Source organism: Pyxicephalus adspersus, chromosome 4 (genome assembly GCF_032062135.1).
Source record: "Pyxicephalus adspersus chromosome 4, UCB_Pads_2.0, whole genome shotgun sequence".
NCBI classification, from domain to species: domain Eukaryota; kingdom Metazoa; phylum Chordata; class Amphibia; order Anura; family Pyxicephalidae; genus Pyxicephalus; species Pyxicephalus adspersus.
Window position 1 is genome coordinate 66,946,663 of NC_092861.1, and position 15,509 is coordinate 66,962,171.

The window sequence follows — 15,509 nt, forward strand, 5'->3', positions numbered from 1 at the left end:
TGATAGGATGGCTTGGACAGACACCTTTAAAAAAAATTTAAATTTGGCCTGGCTTAGCAGGAGGGCACATGGAAAAACTCCTTGAACTGTTTTCTATTGCTGAGATTGTCAAATAATTTACCATCCTTATATGATAGGGGCTTTGTAAAAAAGGGGCAGACTCGAACCTTGGAAATACAGGAATTAAGAACATCTATTGTCTTTATAACTGATAACTAATCAGCACAGGTTTCTGCTTTTAATAGGCATGACACACCTGTAGAAGCTCAGTTATGGCTGCTAATGTTTCATGAGAAACAAGCCTGTTTGCAAGAGCCAGACTTGCCAAATTACTACTTTAAGTCTGGATGTAGAATTCTACCCCTACTGTAAAATGTTTTTTTTTTAAAGTGTATGAAGTGTGTGTGTATTCCATATTCCAACATGTTAAAACTGAATGCATTCTGATAATGTGACAATTGTTTTTTATAAATTAATTAAAATTTTATATTGATTGCATAAAGGAGCAAGCAAATACAAATGGAACAAAGTTTATTGATAGTCCATTTTGTACCGAGTTATCAAAATAATAAAGCAGCAAAGTACCGAACCATGTTAGCTGTCAATGGAAGCAGAAAGATCAGAGTTAATGTGGTCCCCTTTACTAGCTAACTTAAAAGATTGAAAATGCAAGCTTTCAAAATGCATTGGTTTCTTCACCTGGCATGATTGTGCCTGACAAAGAATGCTAATGTATTTTGAAAGCTTGGGTTTTTTTAATTCCTTTGAGTTACAGTATTGCTTAAAATCCAAACCTTCTGAAGAATCCTAGTCCTACTCCAATTTACACAAAGGTCACTGCCACACCCTTTCTATACCTATCTGCCCCCTGTATTTTGTTTGTATTCATAAATTCATAAAAGTAATTATCGGCTAAGATACTGCAGATATATATATCCAGAAATTAGACAACTGAAATTTAGTGAGGCTTTCTTGTGAAGTGTACATGTCTCTGGTTTTACCAAATGAGTAGCAAAGAAAAAGTAATTTTTTTTTTTTTTTTTTATTTTATTTGTTCATTGATACATAGGATTTAGCTACATGATTAAAAGTCTATTACCACCCACATCCATTTTATAAAAATACAACAATAGGGGCATGAACACATAAAGGTGGGCAGGATCATCTGAAACTCTCAGGAGGACAGGCAAAGACTTATAAGACCTCAGCGAAGGCAAGTGTTCAAATTGCACAGATAGGGGAAGGGTAAGGAAGAACCCGGAGTTGGGTTTTAAAACATGTAGCTAAAGTAGTGATTTTTTTTTATATGTATATATATATATATATATATATATATATATACATATTAAATGATATACTTCTATATATATATATATTATCTATCAATTTGCTGCCCTACATTTCAATAGGTGAATTATACCTTGCATGGTATTTCACTTTGATAAAAAAAAAAAGCCCAGACTCCATTATGTTCTATATATATATATATATAATACAATAGGGTGGACTAAATTCCATCAATTTGCTGCCCTACATTTCAATAGGTGAATTATACCTTGCATGGTATTTCACTTTGATAAAAAAAAAAAGCCCAGACTCCATTATGTTCTAGAACAGGGGTCGACAAACTCCGGCCTTAAGGCCAGGTACGGCCTAGCCGGTAGTTAGTTCCAGCTCAACGCCCCCCTGGCCTATCCGGAGCCCCCGGTTGCCGTCGGATCGGTTAGGAACTGCCGGAGCTCCGGTGCCGCCTTGCTGTTGCTCCCCTATTTACTGGGGCTGGCGTTGATACTTCCTGAAAGGAAATCCCTGTCCTCTGCAATGCATACGGAGGAGAGGGATTTCACTTCAGGGGGCGTTCTCTTGTGGTGGGCGGGACCATTAGGGCAGGACTCAGAGTCCAGCCTAGTGTGCTCCCGCCCACCCCGGAAATGGCCTATTGGCCATGAAAGTTTGCCAACCCCTGTTCTAGAGGCTTGTGTAAGCTACGGTGCAGGACATTTTATTAGGAGAACATGGTTTTCAATAACCAGTTCTTACGCATCCAAAGATTCAGAGCCAATGGTAGGTACTGTTGTGTATTGTAATATATAGTGTTATTGATATCTTTCTATATTTCATTTCAGGGGCTTATTTAGTAAAATTATACAACAAATTAAAAGCATTTTGTATTTTGTCATACTATACATGTTAACAAGGGAAATTCAGAATTTATTGTAACTGAATGTAACTGCCTGATTTGGGCAAAGGTGCTCAACTTCTACTTTGGGACTGTTAATTACAAAATTAATTCCTGTGTAATTTTTTCAGATTACTATAAGAAAATTTATATCTAGAACAACAAATGTAAAGTTTTGGAGCCATTTTACCATTCACACTAACCTATTAATCCCCTAGAACGGAAAAGCACTTTATGTAAGCTTGGATCTGGTGTAGGATCCTAAGGTCATACTTAGTGTTTCTAGATCATCAGATGTTGAAATATGAATATTATTTTGGTTAAAAAGTACATATCTGCTAGTCCAAATGTAATAGATGAAGCACCTCTGTCCATTAGAGCTTTGTATTGTTTGATGTGTGTTTATTTTGTTATTAAATAAGCCCCTTATTGATTGTTTGTATTTTTGTGGTTACAAAATGGGATGAGCTCAGTGTTTTTAAAAATGTAAATATGTTATCTATAAAGCTGTTAAGTTTGTTTTGTCTGCAAATATGTCTAAAAGGTACTGGGCTCCACAAACATTTCTTGTTTACATGCAGCCAATACTGTGATCAGAAAACGTAATAGTTTTCTGGACATTTTTTAGCCACTCCAAAAGGTTGTGGTGCATATGGTGGTTTTATTGGTATTTACATTCACAATAAAACCTTATTATATGCAAGCTTATATTTGAAACATTTTGAAGAATTTTTAAAATCTGTGCAAACAATAGAAGCCTTACGGAGGGCCTTTTGAACATTGTGCTTGATCAGTTATGTTTAGAATGACATAAAGCATGAGCATACCAAGTACCATTTTCAAAGTACAATATAAGGAATACCTCTTTTATGTTTACAGGTAGGGAACACTGCTTTGAAAGGGCCCTGGGTTCCTTAGATCCACAACAATATTTGTATTTTTTCTATTTCAAAATTTCAAAAGAACAAAAGAATGTTTCTGAAACAGAATCTCATTAATATTTGATTTCTGAAATGTTTTATGACAATCATATTTTGGTAAGACTTTTGTAGTTTCTTGTAGTTTACAAAGGGTTGTCCCTTTTGATATTCATTATACCTCATCAAAATGGTAAACAGGTCTGCTCAACTATATAAATTACATTACAAATTATGTGTACATTACAAATTGTACATTTTGTGTTACTATGCTGTGAAATAAATTCGTATTCCTGAAACAAAAATATTGTTTGGTTTAAAAATGTTAATTACATCAGCCTTGGTTGTACGTATTTCATCAGCATTAAAAAGCTTCCTAACAGTCTGACACTCCCTGCATCTGCCAAAGACTTGCACTAATCATTTAACTTATGATGGATGTATTTTTATGTAGGCTCTGGAGCTAGAGTGTAGTGGTATTACTAGTCTACTAGCGGAATTACAAAAAGCCGAGAACTCGACCACCAAGCTCTGCGTATGAACGTAAATTGTTTTGAATAGACTGACCATTTGATTGCTTTTTTGTGACGTGTTAGGGCAAAAAAGGCAAAAAGTACAGTCAATACCTTAAAGAATACAAAAACAAGAAAGATACCGGATTTTAACAGCAGTGGATTTGTAAAAAGTTATCATATACCTTTTATTTCCTTCATTAAGAAACAACAATAAAATATACATGCCTCTTCCCTTATACCAAGTTTTTTCAACATTGTTAGCATACATAGGCTAGATACATTGTACACATTACATATAAGATCATCGGACGCGTTTCGCAGACTGTCCCTACTTCCTCAGGGATGTAATTGGTATAGCTAGTAGGTGTATCAGCACTACAACATGTACAAAAAAACACTAAGTACAGCTCTATTATACAATAAGTACAACTCTATCATATACATCAATTCCTCAATACAATCAAATTATTCTCTACATACCAAAAGTTGTTGCATTCACCAGTATGCTTACTCTCTTGGTATGAAGGTAGGCAGAATTAAAATGACAACACACAGAAATGGTGGTGTCCCATATATGTTCTCCACAACGATATTCAGTACTTCTCCAGATATTATTGGTAATGCTCATTCCATTATGGAGTGATAATAAATTATCTCCAAAAACTAGATTCAATCACTGTATGAAAAAAAAACAAGTATATAGGTGGGATGTCCAAAATTGTCTGTCTACATGCATATATATATATATATATATATATATATATATATATAATATATGCGCACCCATATATCTTTCCATATAAATATGTGTAAATACAGTCAATACCTACATTTTTTATTCAGAAACACAGTTACAGAGTAGTAATGCATAGCAAACAATCAAAAACCACTTTTCCTGATTTGATTGCACTAGATTGAATTCTGGATGGTTTCCTGTCTTACAAATAAGTAAAATTATAGGTAATATAAGTAAATTTTGACCTCATTTTATTGCAAATTACAGCCTTGGCCAGCGGCTTAAACTTGCTTTGTTTATTTTCCTTGTATGCTATATTAGGGGCTGATGATAAGTTCTGAAAGTTACAGTATATGTGTTTTTGTAAATTGGAACGAATCAAAACTCTGATATAAAATATCTGTTTATATGCTAGAGGGTTGGTAATTCTGTATGCTAGTCTTTTGTTCCAGGCACCCCTGCCATAACTAACGGTCAGGAGAAACACTGTGTACTAGCCTGATGTAAACTGCTAATGCTCCTAGCTTGTGGCTTGACAATGAAGCAAAAATAACACACCAATAAAGTAATCAGTCCGTTCTTTTAATGATAGCACTGTACAAAGCAGCCCTGACTGGTTCAGAATACTAACCCTGATTCTGCTGGGCAACTGTCACTTGCCTACATGAAATTGATAAAAGGACAAAAAAATACATGTTTTGCTTTTTAATGAATACATTTGTGGGTTACATTTTTATTTTAAACTTATGTGGAGATTATTAAATTACAATTATTATTACATGTCGATGGATATCACCCCTCGGTACATTAATACTATGGACTGAGTTATATGTTATATCTGATAATATATTTTACCCTACAACCATGACTTTATAGCTATGTAAAATGTTTATTATGCTTTGATTTTGTTAAGCCCTCAAAGAACACAAATGTTAGGTTGTTGGATAAGTAAATGTTATGTTATCTTCTTCATTCGTTCAAACATATTTATCTATTTCTATTTGCATCCTGCTGGATTGCCAAAAGTATTTCACAAAATGTAGCCAAGTAGTGTGTACATTTACATACAAAGTACATAACCGAATCTGCATGCAATAGTATCCTCTGAGGGTCACAATTTCATATACAAAGGCTTTGTATTTTCTTAATATGCAAATTTTGCTTGACTGCAGTATAGACTGGAAGGAATTTGTATTTCAGCTATGAACAAATTCATCTTTTCTACACTAGCCAACCCTATTTTTGCTTGTTATCAGTGTTGCATTGTCTTGAATTATTAAACACTTGCTGTATTTTTTCAAAAGTTGTGACAACAGCAAGTACCGTATTTTTCGCCGTATAAGACGCTCCGGAATATAAGACGCACCCAATTTTAAAGGAGGAAAATCTAGAAAAAAAGATTCTGAAAGATTATTTCCTTTCTGATCACTCATGTGCCATTCATACCGGTATTCCCCTTCTGATCACTCATGTGCCATTCAAATTCCCTTTCTGATCACTCTGTACCTTTCAAATTCCCTTTCTGATCACTCTGTGTCATTCAAAATCCCCTTCTGTTCACTCTGTCATTCAAATTCCCCTTCTGATCACTCTGTGCTTTTTTTCTATTGTACGGCAGTTAGGACAGGGAACAGCAGGTGGCGCTGTGCCGGCTTCTTTCGCTTTGCTTTACAGACAGGAGAAAACACGATGCTGGCAGAGGAGAGAAGAGAGAGACATGCTGCAGCCAGACACACGCAGGATCGGGTATCGGGTGAGTATAATATTTTAAATATTTTTTTTAACACATTTGTCGTATAGGACGCACTAACTTTTCCCCCCAAGTTTTGGGGAAGAAAAAGTGCGTCTTATACGGCAAAAAATACGGTAATTTTGTTTATAATAACAAATCTTACAAAGTGCCTGTCTGTGGTCGAGTATACATTTATTATACCAACCAAATAATGTTCAGGAAAAAAAAATCAGTATTTAAGTACGGCATTGTAGAGTTATAAAGAATACAGAGAGGAATATGGAGACTGACATTACTGATCTGGTTCTAGCAATTTTTTTTTACCTGGCTATATGTAGCTTCAATACTTTAATATATTAGTCTGGAAAAAATATACAGGTTACAAAGTCAGTGTGAAGTCAGAATTTGTGCTCAAGGTCCTTTGTTCCAAGATGGCTTAGAGGGGGCTGAACCCACTGAACCCAGCATCCATACTTCTTGATACAGATTACATTTATGGACTATGCAGGCAAAAGGTTGGAACATTGGTTGCCTGATGGTTCCAGACTGTTGCCAGCCAAGCACTGCTTGGGTTCTTAATGAACCAAAATTAAAACTTTCAGGGCAGTACTGAACGCAGACTACCGCCCCTATCTATTCTCTATGGGGGGGTCATGTAGTATATTATGTTCATGTACCTCACATGTGTGAGGAAATGGTAACCAAACTGAAAGCTCAGCTTCTGTCTAAATTGTTCCTCAACTGCTTGAGGACACTTAAAGGGGCAAAGAAGATACGCCTTAAAAACTACAAAGTTTAAAAAAGCCTTTTTCCACAATTTACCGCTTTAGGAGTTGCATTTTTTAAGAAAATTGGATAATTTAAGTATTTATTGAGAAATTGATAAGTATGTTCCTAAGCCATAAAACAGAAAAAGTTTTAAATGACTCCACAGTCAGGCAGGTCATTATTGCAGAAAGGAACAAGCAATGTCCCTTCTGCAATAATACCTCGTACCTGCCTGACCACTCTAGTATCTGCCAAAATAATGCCCCAGCTTCCCTTACACATACCTGGTGGGAGTTATGTCATCCTGGCTCAGCCAGTCAAGATGACCAAAGATTGTTTTCAGGAAGAGAAGGAAAAATATGGTGGCCCTTGGTGACAGGTGAGCATAAATGGCTTAGTTCCTCTTTAAATTATCATAACTGCACAGACTTTCTTATGAGAGATTTATTTTAGCCCCATATTTAACTTCACTAGCTTAGGTCTAACTTTAACATTTGTTAGTCGTAGAGAGAGGACACCTAACACCTGGTAGCTGTTGACTTGTTAACCTACAGCATCTTACACACTGTAAAATTTAAAGTCTACATATTAGAATTACAAACAAAACACAAAAAAATGTTTACATGGTTTAGTGTAGTTAATGAGGCTGTTTTGCTCACTAAGAACATATGTGTGTCTGAATCATTTCAGCACCAATGGGTAATCACAAGCCCCAGAGAAAGCCAATTTCTATTCTAAAATATTATTTTTTTACAATATTATCTCTATAATCTCTTATTCAAACTGAATCCATTATGTCCCTTTATCCCAATGGTAAGGTTCTCCCTCTAAAAGTTACATTTTAATGTTAAATAAATAAAAATGAATTTTATTTTAAAGAAATAGCAGTGCTATAATTAAGTGCATGAGGGTTTTTTAAGCTGGAATATGTCTATTGTGCGGTATTGTGATAATTGCATCCCCATGCTTGTATTGGATGATGATGTGTTAAAATGGAGCATGCTTGCATGGCATGAATGTTTTATTATATACATTGGAGCATACCATATAGATTTTTTTTTTCTTGAGTGCTGTATTGTGATCCCTAATACACTGGGTTCCTTGTTTCCTGGTAAATCCAAGACTGGGAATGCAGGCTGCGATGCTGCAGGCTTCACTTGACAGAAATCTGCCAAAGCACATTTTAGTTCAAGTTACATGAATTGACTGCACCGCATGGTCACTCACAGCCTTTCACATTCAATTTTCATCTGTTCACTGAACAAGAGTTCCAAAGGCCTGGAACTTTACTTTTTCGTGTTGAGGAAAAAAGCTTTGATGAGACCGTAATAACAGCTGCAGCATCTGACATTCTAAGGTTTTCGAAACTTGGAAAAAAAAGTACATGAAAGACCACATAAATTAAAGGAACACGCTATGGCTGTACATTCTGGGCTGCAAAAATACAGAGTTTATTAGTGTGGTAAAAAAGAACCATCCCTTTCATTTATCATATGCAATCAATAAAGAAAACCTGAGGGATGCATATATGGGAGGTCTTTTTGCTGATTTGTCAATAAATTTTGGCCAGATGGAGCTGCTATGCATTGAGTAAATGACATGGAAAGCAAGCAACCATTGCAGTTCCAGCTCACAGGTTAAATAAATAGAGATACTGCAGGTAATATATTTATATCCTGATAATATAGTTTAATCATTTGAATTGCCGGTGCTATATATTTTTGTTGCAATATGGTTGGTTCTTGATTATACCAATACTTAACATTTAAGCTTAGTTCACACTTATGCGTTTTTCTGTCCTCCATTCAATGTAGGGCAGATTTCAGTTACTGCTATTCAAATGTCATTTTTGTGTTTTATTTTTGAATGAAGTCCATTATATGAAGTCCATTTTCACATCAGTGTTTGGGGGAAGATAAGGGCCTAGCTAATCACTAATCACTAATGTGAACTCCGCTCAGGCTTTTTGGATGGCTTATATCAATTTTTGGCTTTACTATCCCAGGGCAAGTATGGCAAGATAGAGACTTACTTTACTTATCTGTACACTTGTCCAAAATCAGAGACTCAGGCAATAATCAAGCTAAAGTGTCAGTTTAACATCCAACAAATTAGCCTTTCAACAAGGAGTTTAGAATTGGTAGCTCCAATATTACTCTTAGCTAATGACTGTTTTTTTCCTACATACAGCTCTGATAACGTGCTTGAAACTAATTTTAACTATTTATTATGATTTCAAGGTAACCCTAGACAAATTACTGCAGATCCTGCTGGTTGTATATATTAAAGTGTTCTGTGTTATGAATGCTCATAATCAAGTAAAAACAAATTTTTTTTTGTGGTAAAATTGCTCATAAAATCTCTGCTAATGTCCATGGTCATTTACATGCTTTAGATGCCAAGATTATTCATGATATAAACACTTTCTGCTAAAAATTTTTTTTATCAAAAACAACATTGAAATGATAGTCCTTTACTTAATCTGAAATGTCTGGTAAGCTAACAGGAAATGTTACAAATGTCTTTATTTTCTTGAAAGATTCCAATGTATGCAAAACTTTTGCTTTACTACCTACTTTATCTTCTTTTTCCAGGTTTTCTTACAGCCAGGATCTTACTTAAAGGGGTAAATTTACAAAGCAGTAAATTTGACATTCACAGAAACATTCCCTGTTGGAGAATTAGTTACTGGCATTGAAACACATGGACCTGGAAGATTTTCCAGCAGAGAATGTTTCAGTGAATGTCAGATTTACTGCTTAGTATAGGAACTCTTTGAAGTCTATTTGAAAAGAAAACATGTTAAACTATATATTAGAAAAACAGTCCTCCAGACAGTGATCTAATCACTTGATCTATTGCATCCCAGAATCCCTGAGCAGTTTAGTGTTGATCTTGACCATAAGCATGCCCTCAGTGTGTTCCAAGATGTGAACACATTTCAGTTGATCACCAAGACTTATTTAATTTTAGAATGTGGTTACTACCTGCAATCTGCTTAGTACGATTCTGGAACTCCTAAACAGAAGTACCTTGAACTATTTATGATTTGCAGGCACCTCATGGTCTTACCTTTTCTTGATTTCCATTTTCATAATATATTGCCTGTACAGGTTCTGGTTACAAGGTTGACTAATGTGTTTCATATTACCAGTTACAGTGGATACTGCTATTTTGCAGTTGAAGACCTTCTACATCAAATCTGGGCTTTTTAACCTTCTGCGTGATTGTGTTGTTCTTTTTATTGCAGGCTTTGTTTATTTGTCATGGACAACAAATAATTTTCATTTTAATCAGAACATCGGAGATTTACACTTCTAATAATTCCTCACTAATACTTTACTAAAGATGTGCATTTGCAGAATTTTTTTTCTAATGTAGCTTCTGTAGGAGTTATAATGCCGAACATAAATCGGCACCTCATGATGACCACATTTGCTCAATGTTTCTGTCCTGTCCGGGGATTATAACTGTGCTTGGCATGTTAAATGTGTTATTGTTTTGTAAAAATGTTGACATTTCAATGTATTTAAGTGTTGGTACTCGTCCAGAGTTCATTTTATTTACTGTATCATGAACACTTTTTATTGGTGTCTAGTTTATTTGGGGCAGGTATAGAAATATTCTGTGTATGTTTGCCATTCATAAAAGATTTGTTTCTTCTGTATAATAGGTTTAAGAGGACAGAAAGGTGAAAGAGGTGAATTTGGAATTGGTCTTTCAGGGAGCCCAGGTCCCACAGGACCTACAGGTAATCACATTGCTTTTAAGCTTTTTTTTCTTCACTACTTTGTAGCAGCAGCTGCACTGAGCTCTCTAAAAAAAAATCTGTTTTCTAAATTACTGTTGTACTTGTGGGTTAAACACTGTGGCAGATATAAATACTTTTATCTTATATAAAAGGGATGTCTACCCTTATATGTAAGGTAAAGTTTAGGTCAACTTTAGGAATAGGTTATTACTTATATAAATATATTAACAGTAGTTCTCCGTGGTCCTGAAACTGTGTTTATACAGCATTGTGGCACTAGGTGAGGTAAATTTCCGTAGATACAACACAAATTTTATTTTAAAATGTAGTTCCCCACCTCCTGCCAAACATAACTAAATTAATCCATGATCCTGATTCAGACAGTGATGTCACAACAGAATCATTTCTTGTACACTTAAAACTATTCAAATGGTAGGCGCTGTCTCCGTGCCTAAATCAAATTTGAACAGGTGTAACACTGCAACATTGCATTTTTAGTAGAAGATGAGGTGATTTCACTGCTCAGTCAGATACACTTTAGTTAAGGGAAAGTCAAGCAAATGTGCAAGTAAGGTAACATTCCCTCTTAAGACAAATCTTACAATCACGCCCATTTTGTATTGAATAGCAAATGTTGTCTCTAATTTTCACTGACCAATATTTGGCAAGTTTTCTTGCCAATATGATAAGGCCAAAATATTGACGAAATTATCAAGGAAAATGCCTGATTTATTAAAGCTCTCCAAGGTTGGAGAGAAAACACTTTTATTAGTGAAACTGGGTTATCTAGCAAACCTTGAGTAGATCTAGCCCAGGAATCAAAAAATTTGCTAGCAAATAGCAAATGACTTCCATTCCAGGTTTGCTGGATCACCCAGCTTCACTGATGATGAAGTGTATCCTCTCCAGCTTGGGAGAGCTTTAATGATTTAAATTATTCTTGTATTTTAATGTTGCCCATTGCACTGCATTTTTTTTATTTTCTACAGCACATGTCCCCTATGACAGTGCCCAGCTTGTCACTCCATCTTTGACATTACTTTGCATATTTGCCCTAAGAATCAGTAAACAACTGTAAAGCTCTTTTAAAAGTATTTATCACTCTTGAAGATTTTACTGAAACTTTGTTGAATGCAATTCAAATTGAAAATCAATCATAGTGGCATTGGACAACTAATCCCTGTTTAAAACATGCAGATAAAACCCAATAAGTAGGGAAAGCCTAAAACCCCACGCTTTTTCATGTTGTCTGTGAACCTGTTACAGACATTCCCTCACCTAATGTTTGGTAAAACCAGTGTCACTGTGGCAGTAAAAGAGGGTAAGTCTCTTGAACAGAGCCCCAAACAACAGTAAAAACCCTGACTTCCAAAATAAATAAATAAAATAAAATTTCCCTAAAAAATATTTTTTTTTTCTGGATTGAATGAAAACTCCAGGAAACATCAGAGTATGTTTATGGATTACATATCATAAATATCTTTTACAATGTTTTTCCCTGTGCTGTGTGCATATAAAGGTTCCATATATTTAAAATCATCCATCACACACTTTGCAAAGGCATATCAGGCTAAGTGTTCTTTGAAATCAGAGGACAATTGCAATAGGTAATGGAAGCCAGATTTTTATGTGTGTGCCATCTAAGCTTGTTAAAAGTGTTTTCTTCTGAAATTCTTCTTTAAGAAAATATATTTTCAGACTTATCCACTATATGCACTATAACATTGTACCTTCTGCACAAACTTTTTATTTTGATTATGCATTTAGAGTAAGGTAAAACACTTGTAATGGAACAGGCAGGCTAGTGACCCTTTACCCCTTGTTTATGTACCAGCTCACATGTTCAAAAGCACTGGTACCTTATTTTGATTGGAGATGGGCAAATTTACCTAGATTTTATTCAATCCACTTTTATTGGATACTCCTATAGATCCTAACAAATATTTTAGTTTAGTCGAATTTGCATTCAAGTTTATGTCCTCCACTTATTCCAACATAGTATTAGCACCAAAATGTTAACTGTAGTAGAAAAGGTACGAGAAACAAGGTCAAAGAACAAAAACTATCAGCAGTTTTAAATCTTGTGTAAAGTAAGAAAAACAGGTGGCATCTCTTTTTAGACAGATGTCACCAGAACTGGCTTCCCCTGACTGGTCTTCTCTGACAACCTAAATATTCTCCTTTCTGTACTAGTAGTAATGGACTCTAGGGCAAATAATGATGCTTACTCTTCTAAGCAAAAAGACACAAAGATTACAACCAGAGAGAAGTTGTTATCTTTTTATTTTGCCCTATCCAAATCTAAAAACAAAAGTTTTGGTTGTGCTGGTTCTTTCTTTACCAGTTTAACAATAAGTGGTTGCCAGATTTTTTTACTCTATTCGGTGCATTTATTATCACCTCTCCTCATCTATTTGCTTGCAGAAAGAGAGGGATTCAAATAGTTTTTTTTAGATCATAAATAAATTGCCAGATTTGTTCAGCACATAGCAATGTAGAACTTTGTTGCAGATTTGTAAAAATTACAAATAGAAATTTTTCTAGTTGCGAGGAATTAATAAAACTCTTAGTATGAAAATATAAGAACCTCAGGCTCTTTTTAAGTCCAGTTGTAAAAGTTGTTTTTCTAACCCCATAGCCAGGAAGTTGATTTAGACTTTCAGATTTCAACTGTTAATTTCCAGGTTTGAATCTGATTGGTGGTTTCAGGCAATACAAGTTTTTAATTACACTTTGACACAGGATACCCAGAGTCTGTCATTAAAGGATACCTTATCTCAATACCAGTAAACTTGCCGTCTTCTTTGATAATTCCTTACATTGAGTGCTTCTAGAATTTTTTAATTGTGAGCTAGAGATGATCCTCCACTGAGTCCTCAAACCATTTATTGGGGTAGTAATTTGAGAATGTTATAGTTAGAGGTAGGGACACAACTGGAAGCAGCTACATTTATGCTATTGCTAATGCTCATCTACAGTATAAAGAAGCAGTATAATATTAGACATATTTATTCAGTAGGCCACTTGTGAAGCTGCACTTTGTCTTATACTATTGAATTCAAAAGAAAAATACACAGCTAGGCAGAATTATAAATTGTGCTGAAAAAAAATATTTGTTGTCATTTGATAACATATTTATAGGCTACAGACATCACGTTTACTGTTTTTCATTTGTTTAGGTGAACCTGGTCCCCAAGGCATTCAAGGACCTCCTGGAAACCCCGGCATAAGTGGTAGATGTAACCCCGTGGATTGCTATTATCCCACTGCACATGGGAGATCCAGACTGAATGGAAAATAGCCTGCTTTTCAGCAAAGGCACAGTTTAATCAAGATATCAGGCACCTGGGGTGCAGGACCCTGATGATGCTGAAATACGGGTTCAATGCTGTCCATGCATTGCTGGCATGAACATGCGATTGGGGGCCATTTTATAAACAGCCAACAGCCTTGTAATAGAGCAGCTTCCAACAAGGTCATTTTATTTGGTCAAAATAAAGCTTACAGGTCTTATGCCATCCCCCCAGTCTTCTTAGTAAAGATATGGGAGTTGCCCAACTTTTTATCAGCTATGGGCATACCAAACCAATTTCCTCTGCTTCTTTAATGTGTTATTCATTACTTTGTTCAGTGAAATGTGAAATATGCATCATTCAGGTTTTATGTATTATCTTTACCAAACTATATGAAATACTGTAATTTTCAGTACGTGTGAGGTATAAAGCTTGGAACAGAAATACCAAAGTCAACTTCAATTAAGGCATATTTATATTGCTTAAAGTAGCAGTTTTCATACTTGTCAGCACTTCCTGGGCTTTCAGGTTTTCTATAGGGGAATGTTGTTAAGTATGATTTTCTGTCCATGACTTACTTTTCTATGTATTTTTTACATTACTTCTCTTGACACGCTGTGGCATTTTTATTCTTATATTTGTAACTTTTTATGTTGAGATTTTTTATATAACCCAAATTGCATAATTTATGGTTAAGCAAAGGAAAAAAATATGGATCCCCCATTCCCTAAATGTATAATCCCTGTTTTTCAGCTGTATTTGCTTATACAACGAAAAGTCTCTGCATACAACCTCTGCAAGGAGTTCGTATGTTCTCCCTGTGTCTGCATGGGTTTTCTCTGCTTACTCCAGTTTCCCCCCACATCTCAAAAAAAAAAAGTACGGTCTTCGGCTTGGATTTTTAATTGCCAAAAAAAAAAAAGAAAATCTTTACACTGCATTAATTAAATATGACTATGATGACTATGACTGTGGTGTGACTAATACAAACAACACACCTCAAAGTATGTGTTAACAGACCTAAATATTACTATTGGTTCTTTGAGTGCAGTCTTTGGAAAAAGAAGACATATCTACCTTCAGGTCTAAGGTTTAGAACATCCGAACAACAGAAAAATCATCTGGTCCTTAGTAGGTTCTACCACAGTATTACTTATTTAAAAAAACAAATGCCAAAATGGAAAACGTGTGAAAACCTGTCATTCTGTTGTATATTTGATGGTGGTTGTTGGGATCATGGTCCTGCTGCTTGACTCAGTCTTGACTATGCGTTACCTGTCGCACTCATTTGACTGTAGAATACTTTGGTAAGCAGAGTTCATGGTTGACTCAATGACTGCAAGATACCCAGGTCCTGTAGTTGAAAAACAAGCCCAGATCATCACCCCTCCACCTCCTTGTGCTTGACAGTCGGTATGGAGTGTTTGTAATGATATGGTTTTCACCAAATGTGGCACTGTGCATTATGGCCCAGTATCTCCACAATCTTCCCAAAGGACATTGTTCCAAAATACTTGTCTTTGTTCAGATGCATCTTTGTAAAACTAAGCCATGCTGCCATAGCCTTTAAAAAGAGGTGAAGCTTTTACCTGTCAACCTATCCAAACAAGCCATACTT

At 35.3% G+C, this 15,509-nt stretch overlaps 1 protein-coding gene across 1 annotated transcript in view; it reads left to right on the forward strand.

Moving 5' to 3' along the window:
- Window positions 1-14,764, forward strand: part of LOC140330058 (collagen alpha-1(XIX) chain-like) — a 31,326-nt gene extending 16,562 nt beyond the window's left edge. Inside the window, exons 4-5 of the mRNA XM_072410413.1 lie at window positions 10,521-10,598; window positions 13,778-14,764. Coding sequence (XP_072266514.1) covers window positions 10,521-10,598; window positions 13,778-13,899 — 200 coding nt within the window. The 3' untranslated portion in view covers window positions 13,900-14,764. The remainder of the gene's footprint in view (window positions 1-10,520; window positions 10,599-13,777) is intronic.
- The last annotated feature ends 745 nt before the right edge of the window (window positions 14,765-15,509 follow it).